The sequence below is a fragment of the Neopsephotus bourkii genome, unplaced genomic scaffold (assembly GCF_033783945.1).
Source record: "Neopsephotus bourkii isolate Nb327-2 ecotype Australia unplaced genomic scaffold, CSIRO-AGI_Nbou_v1 NB_5, whole genome shotgun sequence".
NCBI classification, from domain to species: Eukaryota; Metazoa; Chordata; class Aves; order Psittaciformes; family Psittacidae; genus Neopsephotus; species Neopsephotus bourkii.
The window spans coordinates 1,097,233-1,111,045 of NW_026900522.1; the positions used below are offsets into that span (position 1 = coordinate 1,097,233).

The 13,813-nt window shown below is 41.0% G+C and overlaps 1 protein-coding gene and 1 long non-coding RNA gene across 3 annotated transcripts in view; one reads left to right on the forward strand and one right to left on the reverse strand.

Moving 5' to 3' along the window:
• The window catches only part of LOC133219288 (uncharacterized), a 40,744-nt gene extending 40,049 nt beyond the window's left edge, over positions 1-695 (reverse strand). The window contains exon 1 of the long non-coding RNA XR_009727393.1: positions 100-695. This is a non-coding gene — a long non-coding RNA (uncharacterized LOC133219288). The remainder of the gene's footprint in view (positions 1-99) is intronic.
• The window catches only part of LOC133217965 (myosin heavy chain, skeletal muscle, adult-like), a 49,093-nt gene that overhangs the window by 25,748 nt on the left and 9,532 nt on the right, over positions 1-13,813 (forward strand). The window contains exons 1-14 of one of the 2 annotated variants that reach the window (XM_061363909.1): positions 5,732-5,957; positions 6,043-6,186; positions 6,280-6,436; positions 9,962-9,989; positions 10,088-10,199; positions 10,398-10,490; positions 10,620-10,683; positions 10,775-10,873; positions 10,974-11,077; positions 11,159-11,297; positions 11,586-11,704; positions 11,800-11,949; positions 12,621-12,791; positions 13,402-13,711. In XM_061363909.1, the coding sequence (XP_061219893.1) occupies positions 5,751-5,957; positions 6,043-6,186; positions 6,280-6,436; positions 9,962-9,989; positions 10,088-10,199; positions 10,398-10,490; positions 10,620-10,683; positions 10,775-10,873; positions 10,974-11,077; positions 11,159-11,297; positions 11,586-11,704; positions 11,800-11,949; positions 12,621-12,791; positions 13,402-13,711 (1,897 nt within the window). In that variant the 5' untranslated portion in view covers positions 5,732-5,750. Of the gene's footprint in view, positions 1-5,731; positions 5,958-6,042; positions 6,187-6,279; positions 6,437-9,961; positions 9,990-10,087; positions 10,200-10,397; positions 10,491-10,619; positions 10,684-10,774; positions 10,874-10,973; positions 11,078-11,158; positions 11,298-11,585; positions 11,705-11,799; positions 11,950-12,620; positions 12,792-13,401; positions 13,712-13,813 lie in introns of those variants that run through there. The other variant, XM_061364003.1, reaches the window with a different exon arrangement.

The window sequence follows — 13,813 nt, forward strand, 5'->3', positions numbered from 1 at the left end:
CAAACCCAACCTATTCTATGTTTCTATGATTCCAGTTCAGCGCAACAACTACCTTTCAGTAGAATAAAAAAGAACTTTTCATGTGAAAATTGTGCTTACCATCTCCAGGATCCAGAGCCTAGCCACATCTTAGCAGAAGTGTCAGAATAAAAAGCTTTGCACCACAGAATTAGTGTTCTGACATTTCTCCTTGTCTCAAGCCAGCATTCCTGAGAGGTCTTATTTTACCCAGAGATCTTCAGGATGAGCCAACACATTCCTTATCAGTCTGTTCATAAAGGATCCACAGGCACAAAGGTTCCTCTTGGCATGTTTTATAAGTATTAACAGCATAGCTGAGATCAGTGTTTGCAAGCTGCAAATACCATCAGGAATCTTCTTCAAGATTAGTTTAAAAACTAACACTAAACAATAAAAATTTTTGAATGTCTTTCATTTTCAACAAGAAACATGGGTGTCTGCATTTTGTGAGCAATTCAGCGTTATGAGACAACCTATTTTGTTTCATATTGATCATTTGACTCCTTTAGCTAAAAGCTTGTCATGTCCTACCACTCTCATTCCCAAGATTAAGTATTCTTGTAAACTTGTGGGTGTTAAGTCCATTTCCCAAATCCATGTGAAACATGCATGTGTTCCAGCTGTAGCATTTGAATTAGTTGTTTGTTTTGGCTTGTTGGCTTTTTTTTTTTTTTTTTCTGGGTTCAGTCTACCGAAACTGAGCTATTTCAATAACCAGTATGAAGACAGTTATTTAAAACATTCAAATCTTGAGAGTTTTGCTTTACAGGATTTAGATCTGAAAATGCTCGGAATGCAAAGGGCTTGTATAGAAAGTTTGAGAAGGTGTATTTTGTGCTATGAAGTATGGATTTCTCAAGGAGACATCTCATTCATCTCATCTTGATCTATTCACACATCACCTGGAATTCACTTCGCTTTCTGAAGAGATGGCCAGTAGCTTGACAAGAGCCAGTGTCTGTCTGAACCCTGGTTTACCTACTTTGCATAAGATAATGAAGCATTGGTTGATATGTGGAGAATTCCTGGACTATCCACCCTTAGAGAAAGTTTGATTCAAAGTGTTATGGATGGGTAAAATTTAATTCCAGGATCACTGGTCAAAATGGAAGCAGATCATCCCTCTGTGTAGAACAAAACAGTACTGTATGCTTTTGACTTGATATTTATTCAAAATATTCCATGGTTAATGTCCTAATCTGGATCCTAGGCCTCTATTTTCCTCCAATAGAAATCAAATTACCTTGGCAACTGGTAAGTTTTTGCCTAACAGGGCCACAGTGCAGGATGGCCATTTTGAAGTCTGAAAAGAACCATAAGATATGATGAAGAACGAACAGATGATGTTTCAGTTAGATGTCTATAAAAGTTCTCACAGAGAGTTAATAGCCTGAAGATTTTACTTATGAAGTCTGATTTAATGCCCATGGGTTTTTTTGATTTCTGGAGACTACAACTGTATGTAACTGAAATGCATTGCCAAAACCTTGGAAATGAAGAAATATCAGAATTCCCATTAAAAAAAAACGGGGGCGCAGAGAGCACAGGATGGAGAACGGACTCTGTGTATACATCAAATGAAACTACCTCAAGGCAAGGTATTCAAAACCACAAACACACATAGGTTCTTCCCCTTTTCTCTGCTGCGAGGTCAGGAAAGATCTGCAGAAATTCGTCCCTGAGCAGAGAAGCAGCATGAGGAGATGGCTAAAGGCCATCCTGGGCTCTTCATAGCTATCCTGAGATGGGATGCATCTCAACCGAAAACCCACAAACACCTAATTGGAGTAGGCATAGTATGCTAGGTATAGAGAAAGCACTTGTCATGTTTAATTCCACGAGTCAATGCCCATCAGCAGAAAAGACTGGCTTTTTAATGAAGGAAGTGTGTGAGTACCATATGTAGGCTCCAGCACTCTGCCGTGTCTTAGCAGAGGGTCAGGGAAGAGGAGTTTCCCTCCAAAGGGTCAGAGTGGTGGCATTTCTGTTCAGCCAGGGCTATCATTCCCGGGAGGAGTTCTTTTACACAGAGGACTGCTGTCTGAAGAAACACTGCTGGAGTGGAGGCTGGGTGTTCCTTGTCAGACTGCTCGTCGGGTCTGGTGACATTTCTCTCAGCATGCTTAACAAATAACTGCAACATAAGTGACAACACAATTTGAAAGCTGCACTTCTTACAGTGTATGTTTTCTAAAATGCTGTGTCTCTGGTGATGTACGAAATGGTTTTGCTTTACCCCTAAAAGCCTTGGGTTCAGCACTGAACTCAGATGGGAGCTCACCAGCTCAGCTACATTTCTGTACTGGAATTCACTGCTGCCAAGGTTATAATTTACACCACACATACTGAGCCCCAGGAAGATGCCTTCTTGAACTTTGCTGTTTGATTCCTACATGGTTCAGCTGCATTTGCTCTAGAACAATGAGCTGGAAAACGAGGCTAGAGGCCTGAAATCATGCTTCTTTTCCTGATATTGCAACTGCTAGGAGGTCCTGGTCACCTTGGTCCAGGGTGGAAGGAGTGGAGGACAAAAGCAGGAGGCCTGAAGGTGTTTTTCTGATAATGACATGGAGACACTGGGCACTGAAATGTTCTTCTAACTTGACAGGCTACAAGGCTGCTCCAAGAATTAATTATCATTAATTTCCAACAGGACATGCTACAGCTTATGGTTATGAATGGTGGCCATACTGAACTGGTACCATGACACAAAATGGGAATTCTCCAGTGTTCTTTTTACTTTGTTTCTTTTTAATTTGTATTACAGTTGAATGTTTAAAGCTGAGCCTGGAACAGTGTGATACTCAACCCTGTCACAACCAGCCCTGGGCCCAATCTACTGAGCTTGTGCCATTTTTTCAGTACGAGACAACTGACAGAAGGATAAAAAGACACACCTGGTGCCACTTGCAGAAGTCACACAATGGTAGTGATATCACTGTTTGATGGAGAGGTCTGGTGTTTTTTAGCTAAACTTACTAGCAGAAGTATTCTCAGTGTAAAGGCTGAACCTGTGTATGTAGCAGTTAGGAGAATTTTTCCTTCTTTCAACAGTCCTCCTGACTCTTGATTAATAGCAGTCACCTTTCAAGTTTTGCTCCATCATACCAAAGACAGCCCTTGAAGTGGTGTCCCTTAAGGGTTTGTACTGGAATCAATATAATTTAGTATCTTCATTAATAACACACTAAACTCAAGTTAGTGGAGGAAAGGGATGGAGTTCTAAGCACCTGAGAAGAGCCAGGGGCTGCTGACGCTTTAGGAAAGAACAGGGAAATGGATGTGAATTTATGTGAGGGAATTAGGGCCAACTCCTCTACAAAGTTGACATGGCTAATAGCCCAGCTAAAGTGCCTCTATTCCAGTGCATGCATCATAGGAATAAACAGGAGGACCTGATATCTGCTGCCCAGATGGAAAACTATGACCTGATTGCTATCATAGGCCCTGATCCTGACAGGAAGCTTTTAATCACCCAAACATATGCTGGAAAAGGAGCACAGGAAGCTGCACAGAGTTCAGGAAAGTACCAGAGTACAGTGAGGACAGATTCCTAGCACAGATGATGGAGAGCCCCATTTTGAAAGTCCTTTTTAAGGCTCCTTCCAACCTGAATAATGCTATGACTCTAACTTCTGCATCCCCATGGGAGTCAGTGATTGCTCAGAGACTTCAGGTGTACCCCTGTGCTCACTGTTTCCCATTGCTTGTTTCTGGGCTCCACCTGGGTAGGGCACAGGGTGCTTCCATCAGCTTCCTGCAAAGGGAGTTTATGGATGAGATCTTGAGTTTGAATTCCAGAAAAGTGGGTGCTGCAGTGTCAGAGCCCTCTTTGGAGCAAGCTCTTCATGCACAGGCCAGTGCTTGATGCTGAATACTACCTTGGATCACAGGCATCATTTTTCCAGCCTTGGTGCTCTTCCCCAAGCCTTATCCACTGAGCTCTTTTAGTAACCAAAATGCCAATGACCAGAAGAAGGGTGCGTTTTGAACTGACAGTGTTTAAAGCAGCTCAAGTGCCAGTGCCTTTTTCCTACAGCTAGATCAGTCACCCTCCAAAGAATACTGGCAAATTCCCTCTTTTTCAGTGTATCAGCATTGTCACAGGACTGCCTCTAATACCTTGATATAGGCAGCACTGTGTTGATAGCTTTTGTTGCTGTAACTGTGTGATTGTGTCTATAAGGCATTGTGATGGGATGGGAGTGCTGGACTGAGAGTGTCGGAGTGCAGAAGATCTTGGAGTGTATGCTGGGTGTGTGATTGTATTTAGAGTTGTGTCTAGGTAGATGGGTATTATGTGGGGGAGTTGTAGGTAATGAAGGGCTAGAGGACCTCCTGCTTCCTGAGCTGGTTGAAGACATTGCTTAATATATATTAACAATGGGTACATAGGTGAGGCTTAAGCTGTTTAACACATTACTTTGCACTTTTTACTCTATCATGTTCATAAAAAACTGTACTAAACGTGGAAGCACAGTATAAACTTTGTTACTTTAGTTCTAGTCACCAAATATTACACATTTCTTCTTACTCAGTTGTGTATCTAATGCATTATTGCATTTAATCTATCTTTAAGAGAAATGTTTAGAAAAAGAATGTGATTGTTTTTTTGTCATGACCTGCATTTCTCTTCCAAAGGATGCTTTATGCAGGAATTTGGACTGTAATATATTTTGTTTGTCTCATTTCAAATATTAGACGAACATAAGTGTTAAATTTATTTAACAAATACATTTTAGCTTTTCTTTTTTCTCCACACAGTTTGTCTACTGTCCTTAATTCATTTCCTCATTAGTCTCACTATGTAGAAAACATTAATGTTATCTGTGCAGTGCAACTGAGAGAGCTGCAGCACAGACATGCAATAAAAACCTGCCTGAAGTCCAGAAGGAAATCACTGGAAATGCAGCAATAGAATCCGTAAGTCATACATCCAAGTTCTCTAAGTGCCTTGACTAATTCAGATTCTCTCCTTAAGTCTCTTGTTAAATTATTTATAGTCAATACATTCACATCATAGGTAAGATACAAAATATTTCTAAATATATCTGGTCAAATCAAATGACAATTATGCCCTTGGTTAAGTTTGCCAGACAATGCTTTGCCAATGTATGTTTGCCAAAAAATATTTTGACCGAAGAAAGAGGAGGAATCCAAAGCATCTGCCAGACAGACTCTATAAAAGAGTCTTTGCAACTCTCTGCACTGTCTTCAAGAAAAGTGTCACGGTAAGTCTGCTGGGTCTAGAGATTTTTTGAAATTAGGTATCCACCTTTGTTGCATATTGTGCAGTGTATTTTTTCTTCGGAAACAGGTTTCCAAAGAAGTTTTTCCGTTTTCTTTTAAGGCATCTCTATATGTTCTGTCCTTTTTTTTTATTTTTTTATTTTGCATAAGAATTCATGTAACTCATACTCTCAAATATGACACTATACACTGTGTAAAACCAAAGTACAATGTGTACAGTGTCACAAGGTAAAAATAACAACAACTCTTGAAAAGTTAGCCTGTATTCAAGCACAGAAGCAAGATTTTTTTCTCCTGGGGTTAAATCATTAAACAGGAGGAAGGTTAGTTTTGCTAGTTCTAGCAGTTCTAGTACATACTTAATTTTAAGACATTGGAAAAGGTCTCTTCACAAGCAAGGTACATTAATGATCTATTGATGTTACATTTCTTTTGTCCCACAGGGTTCTCTTCTGACGTATCCTCAATAAGGTGCTGCCATGACGTCTCCGGACGCTGAGATGGCCGCCTTTGGGGAGGCAGCTCCATACCTCCGAAAATCAGAAAAGGAGAGAATCGAGGCTCAGAACAGGCCTTTCGATGCCAAAACATCGGTCTTTGTGGTACATCCTAAGGAATCCTTTGTGAAAGGAACAATCCAGAGCAAAGAATCAGGGAAGGTCACTGTCAAGACTGAAGGTGGAGAGGTAAGAAGCAAGGCTGAAGGACACCATTTAATTCTCACTCTTAGTTCTTAGCTGACATACATGCATCTCCTTCTTCCTCTGACAGACCTTGACTGTGAAGGATGATCAGGTCTTTCCCATGAACCCTCCCAAATACGATAAAATCGAGGACATGGCCATGATGACCCACCTCCATGAACCCGCTGTGCTGTACAACCTCAAAGAGCGTTACGCAGCCTGGATGATCTACGTAAGTACCAGCAGCAGTCTTCCTCTGGTTAGCTGGGAGGAACTGCTCTGGCAGCCTAAGTGGAAGCCAACGTGCTGTGTCCCTTCCCCACAGACCTACTCGGGTCTCTTCTGTGTCACCGTCAACCCCTACAAGTGGCTGCCGGTGTACAACCCGGAGGTGGTGTTGGCCTACCGAGGCAAGAAGCGCCAGGAGGCCCCTCCACACATCTTCTCCATCTCTGACAATGCCTATCAGTTCATGCTGACTGGTGAGTGCTCTGTTTTCTTTAAAATTATTTGTCTCTGAAGACTCACAGAAGTGAAAAAAGTATTTTCACTGCAAATTATTTTAGTTTAATGGTGTTGAGAGGGTGACTGTCCTCTTTATCATTGGAAATACTTTCTTTACTGGACACCATCAGTGAGATCATGTTTCTAACAATTAGCATTAGAATTTACTGACCAAGATACTTCTGAGGATGTTTTCATGCTCAATACATGTCAGATTTTCTTTCAAAGGAATTTGGATGAACTTTTGATGTTCTGTTTCTTTCTTTGTTGAGAGGGTTGTTTTTTGAATTATTTCCTTTGCAGGACTGAAAGGCACTAGGGTGGAGTCCTGTATCTAAGATTAGGTCTAAAGGGAAAGAAGACTCAACACTGAAGCCAGTGCTAAATATGGTGGCTTTAGAAAACCCAGGAAGCAGACTTAGTCAGACATTACAGTGAAACCTGCTCGGAAAATTTGTACTTCCTCCTTCCATCTCAGAAACAATTTCTTCTTTTCCATTCATTACTATTAAGGGAAGCCACAAGAAAGAAGTGTAGTAAAAACTTTCCTAGCACTGTCTGAATCTCCAGACTTTCAAGAAAGATCAGATAAGTCAGAAAAATATTAAACAAAGAGCTGTATATTTTAATTTGTTAAAATAAATCTTGCTCCCCCCTTCATCCCCATTTACTGTGCACTTAAGTTTTTAGCATTCAAACTGGTAAGAAGGTTAATTGGAAGAGGATACATGAAAATGGAACACAATAATTTGATGGTTGGTTAGTGTCTCATGATGGCAGTATTTATGCCTTCCAGTATCTGAAGGGGGCATATAGGGATGCTGGGGATGGACTCTTCATTAGGTACTGTAGTGATAGGACAAGGGGTAATGGGTTAAAACTTAAACAGGGGAAGTTTAGATTGGATATAAGGAGGAGGAAATTCTTTCCTCTTAGGGTGGTGAGGCACTGGAATAGGTTGCCCAAGGAGGTTGTGAATGCTCCATCCCTGGCAGTGTTCAATGCCAGGTTGGACGAGTTCTTGTCTGGTACGGTTTAGTGTGAGGTGTCCCTGCCCATGGCAGGGGGGTTGGAACTTGATGATCTTAAGGTCCTTTCCAACCCTAACCATTCTATGATTCTATGATTCTATGTAAGTCATCAAGGACATACTCTTGCTGGATCTTCAAGAGATGTGCAGGAACTTGATGAATACAAACCCAGACTTTTCCACAAGGAATTTGTTGCCTATTGCCTTAGTCTCTTCTGACTGCATGCAGATTATTGGAAAACATCAAGCTAGAGGCATAAAAGAAACATAAATTACCTGGCAAAAAGCATTTTCTTTGAAAGCCAGTCCAGTTACACAGCCTATTAAAGGAGGTTATTAAACACACATAAACTTTCTTCAAAATATAACTCTGGCTGGTTAGCTGTGAGAACACAAGAAGGCATGCAGAATTAAAGGTTTGAGAACAACTTGCAGCACACATGAAAACTTGTACCTCTTTCTTTCTTAAACGTATAAGAAGCAGAAAGGTTTAAAAGAAGTCAGTAGCATCTGTACTGACACAGCCAAAATTTTAAAAGAAAACTTGAAAAATGTAAGGTCATATCAGAAAAACTAAATGAGATATTTTTTTTTTTAATTATCCATTTCTGAAATTTCTCCTTATAGTGAGATTCATCAGAGGAACTTCTTCAGATTAAAGTGTCCTTAAAATACCCAACAATAAAAAATCCACTAGCACATTGACAAGGCAGAATTCAACCAGACATTCCAGTGGAACTCTACAGATAAAAACTTCTCACTGAAAATTGCCTGGAAAATGTCGAGTGTTCCACTTACTTTTAAAAAGAATTGTGAGGGTTTTGTAAGGAGCTGCCAATAAGCTTGGTGTCAGCTATTTCTAAATAAGGCAGTTACTAGTCATGTGGATGTATGAGACTTACCAACTGAAAAAGATCCATTTTTGTTAAAGTGAAGTTTTGCCTTAGGAAGCTACTAATTTTATCTACTTATTTTTTACATAAAGGAGAGCTGGTCAAGGCAATCTGTCTGAATTCAACAAAGATCTTCAGTATGGATGATAGAGCAGCTATTCTTAGCATAATTTATCATGCTTACGTTCACTGCTAGTTGAAAAGGTTCAAAAAAGGGCTGATTAAGAAAAAGGAAGACATGGTAGACACACTTTTTTTTTTTCAGTTATCATGAAAGATTTTATCAATGAAGTCTCACTGGGATCTATTCTGTGACTTCTGCTGTTTAATTCTTTTTTTAATTATTGGGAAATGCTGACAAGCTTTCTGATTTCACTAAGTCCTTCAGGCCAATAGAGATAAGTCTAACACTAAAGGATCTCAAAGGGACTTGATATTAAATGACTGAATTATCCAGCGATGTGCAACGAAGTTTGGATGAAAAGATCACAAGCCAGTGGACACAATCAGAAAAAACAAACCCAAAAGATGAGCTCATTGCTAAAAACTACTAGTTCTATTATAGGTATTTCTAAATTCAGCTTCAAAAATTTTGGCTTACTGATAAGAAATCTACAAAATAACAAGTTGAAAGCAAGAAATAGAGACCAAACCAGAAGAAGTCATAATCAGTGTGGTTACCCAAGGAATGTTTGCACCTTGTCTCCTGTATGCATTTCCTTTTTCAAAAAAGAATATAGTAGAAATGGAACAGGTAAAGACAGAGATGAAAGTGTTTCATAATGTTATCTGCTCGGTAGTTCTAGTCAAATAATTTGTGCTACTTTATAAAATTATGCCTACCATGGAGATGAAGAATAGACAGAGTACATGAAAAACCAAGTTCAAAACCAAACAAATTGTTTGTCTTCACACAGTAAGGGTTCAAAAATAGAGCAGACTGGATGATAAAAACCAAAACAACACAAAAAGAACTGAGTATGGGTTAAAAAAGCAGTCAGACAAAATTCTGGAAAGCAAACAGTGCCCAAGTTATTACACACAGAAGCATCAAATCTAACTCTGGAAAAAAAAAAAAAGCAAATTTCAAAGTTGTAGAGTATTGGAGAGCATTCTGGTAAAATACTTACGATGTTTTTGTGATTTTTCTATAGGCAACAATCCATTTGCATAGATGGAGAAACACTCTGAGGGGCCTATGGAGTCATCAGGAGTGGTTGTTGTTATGACACTTATGAGAAGCACCTGCTAGAGTTCACTTTAGCTTGCAGATATTACAATTAATCAGTAACTCCTTAGTCGGAAATTTTCCATAAAAAAGATTAACAGCTGAACATGAAAAGAATATCCAGAAATGAAGTGTGTATACTACACCTAACAACATCCACATCTGTGTTGACATGTCTGCTTCCCAGCCACAGCTAAGAACTTTAAAATGTTCAAAAGGAATTAGGGGTGAACACACACAGGTTTATTAAAGGAGTTAGGAACTAGTGCATGTTTTAAAAGACCTAGGAATATTTTATCCAGGATATTCATGACACATGTTAATAATGTATTTGCTTCTGCCTTTTTCACAGATCGTGAGAACCAGTCGATCCTGATCACGTATGTACACTGCTGGCTCTGGTCCTTCTGGGGCTGCCCAATGCCAGTTGACCTCCTGCCTGACCACACACTCTCTGCTTCTCTCTTTGCCCGCACAGCGGAGAATCCGGAGCAGGGAAGACTGTGAACACAAAGCGTGTCATCCAGTACTTTGCAACAATTGCAGCGAGTGGGGAGAAGAAGAAAGAAGATCAGCCGGGCAAAATGCAGGTGAGTCAGGAAGAAGAGACCCAATGCTTGCATGTGACTGTGATGCCAACTAAATACTGTAACTGAATAATTGTCATCCTATAGGGATTGCTTGAGAATGAAATTATTAATTAATAAATACCAGCTTGAATCAACACTTTCCTTTGTTCCTGACATGATTTTTGGAAGGATAACCAGAAAGAATTATCATCTTTGCAGGGAACGCTTGAGGATCAAATCATCAGTGCCAACCCACTGCTGGAGGCCTTTGGAAATGCCAAGACTGTGAGGAATGACAACTCCTCACGCTTTGTAAGTTGTTGCTTTAGACAAAATCTCTCCCTCTCATTACATGACACACGATGGCCCTACCAGTATTCTTCATAAAGGAGACATGAAAAAAACCCATTCATGCTGAAACGCTGCTGCTTGTCCTTACAGGGCAAGTTCATCAGAATCCACTTTGGGGCCACAGGCAAACTGGCTTCTGCTGACATTGAAACTTGTAAGACACTCTCCTGGCCTTATCCCTTTTCTTCCTGAATTCCTACCTCTGTGTGCTTTCCTGTGACTGAATCTTTCTCCCTTCCTTCCAGATCTGCTGGAGAAGTCCAGAGTCACTTTCCAACTCAAGGCAGAAAGAAGCTACCACATATTCTATCAGATCACGTCCAACAAGAAGCCAGAGCTCATTGGTAGGAGGGATCACTATGACTTTGTAAGGATGATCGCTGAGAAACAGTTCCCTCTATTACCTGGCTGGCAAAACTGTGTCTTCCCTGTTTCTGTTTTCAGACATGCTCCTCATTACCACCAACCCTTACGATTTCCACTACGTGAGTCAAGGTGAGGTCACTGTTCCCAGTATTGATGACCAGGAGGAGCTTATGGCTACAGATGTAAGTACTATGAAGAAAACAGTTTTATTGAGTTTGTTAAAGAGGTTATGTAATGTTTTTGCTGCATTGTTTCAACTGCAGAGTGCCATTGACATCCTGGGCTTCAGTGCTGATGAGAAGACAGCCATCTACAAGCTGACAGGGGCTGTCATGCACTATGGCAACCTGAAGTTTAAGCAGAAACAACGAGAGGAGCAAGCAGAGCCTGATGGCACTGAAGGTAACAGTAGATTCAGTGACAGATTTGTTCAAAGAACTTCTCTGTTTGCAGAAATGGCATGTTGGCCTCCAAAGAGAAGACATTCTTGGCCAGAGTCACCACATAAAACACTGAAAAAAAGCATTTTTGTTCATTGTTTACATAATGCTGAGGAGCTTGCCTGATCATGGGGAATATGAGACAGATCATTACTCTTCCATTACAAGAACATGAACAGCAGTTGTTCCCACTGTGAAATTCTGGCTATTTTCCAAAGATAAATGCTTATCTCTCTCTCACCCTCTGTAGTGGCTGACAAAGCTGCCTACCTGATGGGCCTTAACTCAGCTGATCTGCTCAAAGCCCTGTGTTACCCCAGAGTCAAGGTCGGGAATGAATATGTGACCAAAGGTCAAACTGTTGAGCAGGTAAATAGAGGATAGTTTGAAAATGGCTTCAAAAGTACTTAAGGATACTTAATTGGTCATAGGGGGTAACTCCTGTACTTTCTTTTCTGCTGTAGGTGAACAATGCTGTTGGTGCCCTGGCAAAAGCCGTCTATGAGAAGATGTTCTTGTGGATGGTTGTTCGTATCAACCAACAGCTGGATACCAAGCAGCCCAGACAGTACTTCATTGGTGTCCTGGACATTGCTGGCTTTGAAATCTTTGATGTAAGAAACAAGGATTTGGCATCATAGTCAAGGGAAGAGTCATGAGGTCTCAGAAACATGCTTCTATTTTAAAAAGAATCAGAAGTTTATCCTCCTCATCTGCAGTTTTCTAGAAACCCTTCCCACTTCAGTGTCACAGTAGTACCCTCAAATGGATTTACCCACCAACACCTGGATTCTAATGTTACCATCAGATAGAAGAAAGATCTGCTTTCTGACAAATGATCTCAGAGGCCCTTGAGCGTGCAAACGTGTTTGGCTCTGCAGACAAAGAGACAGCTTTAGGACTCAGGCTCACACAGATGTGGGCCAAAAGTGTGGAAAAGCTACTGCAAGGGTAGTGCTCTGGGAAAGTTCACAGCATGTTTCCTCTGCTGTGAAAGCAGTGATAGTGCTAGGACGTCTGTGCCACAGCAGAGAAACCTCCAGGTTGTTGATCTAAGGGCAGAGAAATGCTTGGCTGGGATACTTTGGCTTTCACCCTCTGGGAGGTCAGAGAGCTGAGACACCTACACAAAGATGCAGCTAAGGTTACTGAAGGAAACACATGCTGTAAGTTAGGAGTGGTGTTTCATGTGGGGAACTTCAAACAGCACTAGGATTATGCTAGCAAATATTTTTGGTGTCTGCCACATGTTGAGAACCTGTGTTCCTCTCCTTGCTTTGGGCAGTTCAACAGCTTTGAGCAGCTGTGCATCAACTTCACCAATGAGAAACTGCAACAGTTCTTCAACCACCACATGTTTGTGCTGGAGCAAGAGGAGTACAAGAAGGAAGGAATTGAATGGGAGTTCATTGACTTTGGGATGGACCTGGCTGCCTGCATTGAGCTCATTGAGAAGGTACCTTTTCCATACAAGTGTGCAATTTATAATGGAATTCTGTGGTTTTTCTGAGCCAGATTCAGCTCAGAAAGACCTCACAGCCAGACATGCAGCGTCAGGTAAACAAAAGAGTTTGCACTGAAATGTATTTTCATCTGGGGAATAGAAATTAGGAAATGCAAACCTGTGCCATCAATCCTGCATTGCCTGGTTTTCAGGCATGGAAAGTGTAGCCTGGATTCCCACCAACAGACTTTATTAAAACAAACTGGGATTGTTACTCTGTCCTTTCTCCTCTGAAGACTCAAACTGAAACTCCTCCACAAACAAATTAGGCACCCCTTGTGGCTATTGTCCCAATAGTTTTTCTGCATACCACTTCTCCTTGCATTTCTATTCCCGGTTCTAATCTGAACTGAACAGATGTTCTTACCAGTTCCATGAAAATAGGCTGCAGGAAGGCAAGGGAAGGCAGAAACAAGCTTCCTGGATGAGAACAATTCCTAACAATCATAGGTCTTTATCCAGGCTGAGATGCTACCAGCAACGTGCTCATACCTTTGATGTTCATAGAATATGGTTCACATCATTACAATTTATCTCTGTCACTTCTTGTGGTACTTTCCAGCCCATGGGCATCTTCTCCATCCTGGAAGAGGAGTGCATGTTCCCCAAGGCAACGGACACCTCTTTCAAGAATAAGCTCTATGACCAGCACCTGGGCAAGTCCAACAACTTCCAGAAGCCAAAGCCTGCCAAAGGCAAGGTTGAGGCCCATTTCTCACTGGTGCACTATGCTGGCACGGTGGACTATAACATCACTGGCTGGCTTGAGAAGAACAAAGACCCTCTGAATGAAACAGTCATTGGGTTGTACCAGAAATCATCTGTGAAGACATTGGCCTTACTCTTTGCCAACTATGGTGGAGCAGATGCAGGTCAGCTTTGTGAAAATTGTACTTTTAGTATGAGACAATGCTGACATGGAATTAAGGCAGTGAACACTGAACATTCAATGCTGTTTTGCATTCTGTAGTTTC